The 1884-nt window shown below is 37.4% G+C and overlaps 1 protein-coding gene across 1 annotated transcript in view; it reads right to left on the bottom strand.

The window, feature by feature from the left end:
* Window positions 1–6: 6 nt before the first annotated feature.
* The window catches only part of CNKSR2 (connector enhancer of kinase suppressor of Ras 2), a 231532-nt gene continuing 229654 nt past the window's right edge, over window positions 7–1884 (bottom strand). Inside the window, exon 26 of the mRNA XM_077770516.1 lies at window positions 7–878. Coding sequence (XP_077626642.1) covers window positions 663–878 — 216 coding nt within the window. The 3' untranslated portion in view covers window positions 7–662. The remainder of the gene's footprint in view (window positions 879–1884) is intronic.

Genomic DNA, 1884 nt, shown 5'->3' with positions numbered 1-1884 from the left:
ACAAAGCTGTGCCCTGATACACCATTAAGTGTCCCCATAGATTTGGAATAGTATTTCCATTAACCAGCTTTCACAAGTTAATAGACTATTAAGACGAATATTAGATACCTGAACTTTTCTTATGTTGATGCTCTTCTATTTTGCTTAACTCTTGTATGCACATCTACATTTCACAAAAATAAAACTACAGCATTAAACTTTGTGCAATGTTTAAGAAAATTCTTCGAACATTTTAATAAATATAAAAAAGGTTTAAATTCTTTCCCACCCACAAGGATGTCTGCACCTGAAAAAATGTGATTTACTTTTGAAGTCCTGTTTGTATAAAATTAACTTAAAGGGAGAAAAGATGATCTTATATAGAAAATTGCCTTTTTGTGGTTTTACTACTTGAAGACCACCTGTCTTCAGAGTTGTTTGCAAAAGTTAATTTTAAGTCACTGAAGACCGTTGATTTTGCACATGGTAAACATAAGCTGAGCACTAATTGCATATAAAATACACAAATGCTCATTAAAGACAGTGGTATTATGACCATATATGGTTTGTTTCACATAGTTTAAAGTATAACTTGTCAAGTGTCCCATACACTGATATAAAACTACCTCATATACTTGTTCAAAGTACCAGAAGGTACCAGATGGCCAGAGGGCAGAATACACTTACACATGCGTTTCAATGTATGAGTGAGTGTGTGTGAGAGAGGAAGTGATTACATCTACTTCAGGAGAAATACTTAATGGGTCATTTGAGGTGGTGTTTTGACAGATATCCAAGAAAAGATCGAGGTACATCTGCTTCCATTGTTGGAATTCTTTAGATGTCAAGTCTGGATTGTCTAGGACTTTATCAATAATGGCTACTTCCCCTTCTCTTGCCTGAAAAGCAAAAGGATTCAGCAGTTAAGTTGGGTATAGACTTTTGTTCAAGTTTAAAATAAAAACTTAATATGCAAATATTAAGCCCATATGAAACAGTTCTGGTATGCTCAAACCCAGCTATTTAGACTGAAGTCCTAGTGTACTTTTTTCTACACCCAAGGTATGCCTGTATTGCCCACTGTGTGTGGTTAATTTTTAATTTTGGCCAGTCTTGTTTCCCGTCTCTACCTATGGAAACCTTCCTCATTCTTTAAGAGCCGGTTCAAATGCCTCTCATTTCTTAAAGCTTTCCTTCAACAATGGAGAAAAAAAGGTTTTCTCCTTCGTTTATGTCCTCCTGACACTTTATCAGTGCCACTGAATGGACTTCCTACATTCTGTCTTGAGTTACTCTTGCACTGTTTTCTCTCTCCTGCTACATGGTTAGCTCCTCATCCTTGCATGAGAGCAAATACATTATTTTTGTTGTATGAACATCATGGCTCCCTTCCTGAAGCACTGGGAGGTCTTCGATGCAAACTAGCCTCCCTTCTCAGCTGGAGATGGCTCTCAGTTGAAGAATGAGCTTCATTATGGGGGAACTCAATACAGCACAGCTATCACCTGTGGGAGAAGTGAGTCTTCCAGGTGGGAAGGGGGATGGAAGATGAGGGAGTGAGACAGTCTGAGAAGCTGAGGTTTGGCTTAAAAAAATTATTTTACAGTGTTTATTTATTGGGGCGCCTGGGTGGCTCAGTTGGTTAAAGCGCTGGACTTCAGCTCAGGTCATGATCTGTCGTTAATGAATTCGAGCCCTGCATCAGGCTCTGTGCTGACAGTTCAGAACCTGGAGCCTGCTTCAGATTCTGTGTCTCCCTCTCTCTGCCCCTCACTTGCTTGCTCGCTCTCTCAAAAATAAACATTAAAAAATTAAAATGTTTATTTTTATTTATATTTTTCTAATTTCTATTTTTAATTTTATTTATTTTTAAAATTTACATCCAAGTTATTTGGCATATAGTGA

This window comes from Crocuta crocuta, unplaced genomic scaffold (assembly GCF_008692635.1).
Source record: "Crocuta crocuta isolate KB4526 unplaced genomic scaffold, BGI_CrCroc_1.0 scaffold488, whole genome shotgun sequence".
NCBI classification, from domain to species: Eukaryota; Metazoa; Chordata; class Mammalia; order Carnivora; family Hyaenidae; genus Crocuta; species Crocuta crocuta.
The sequence above is the reverse complement of the archived record's forward strand: the minus strand, read 5'-3'. Positions and strand labels throughout refer to the sequence as shown.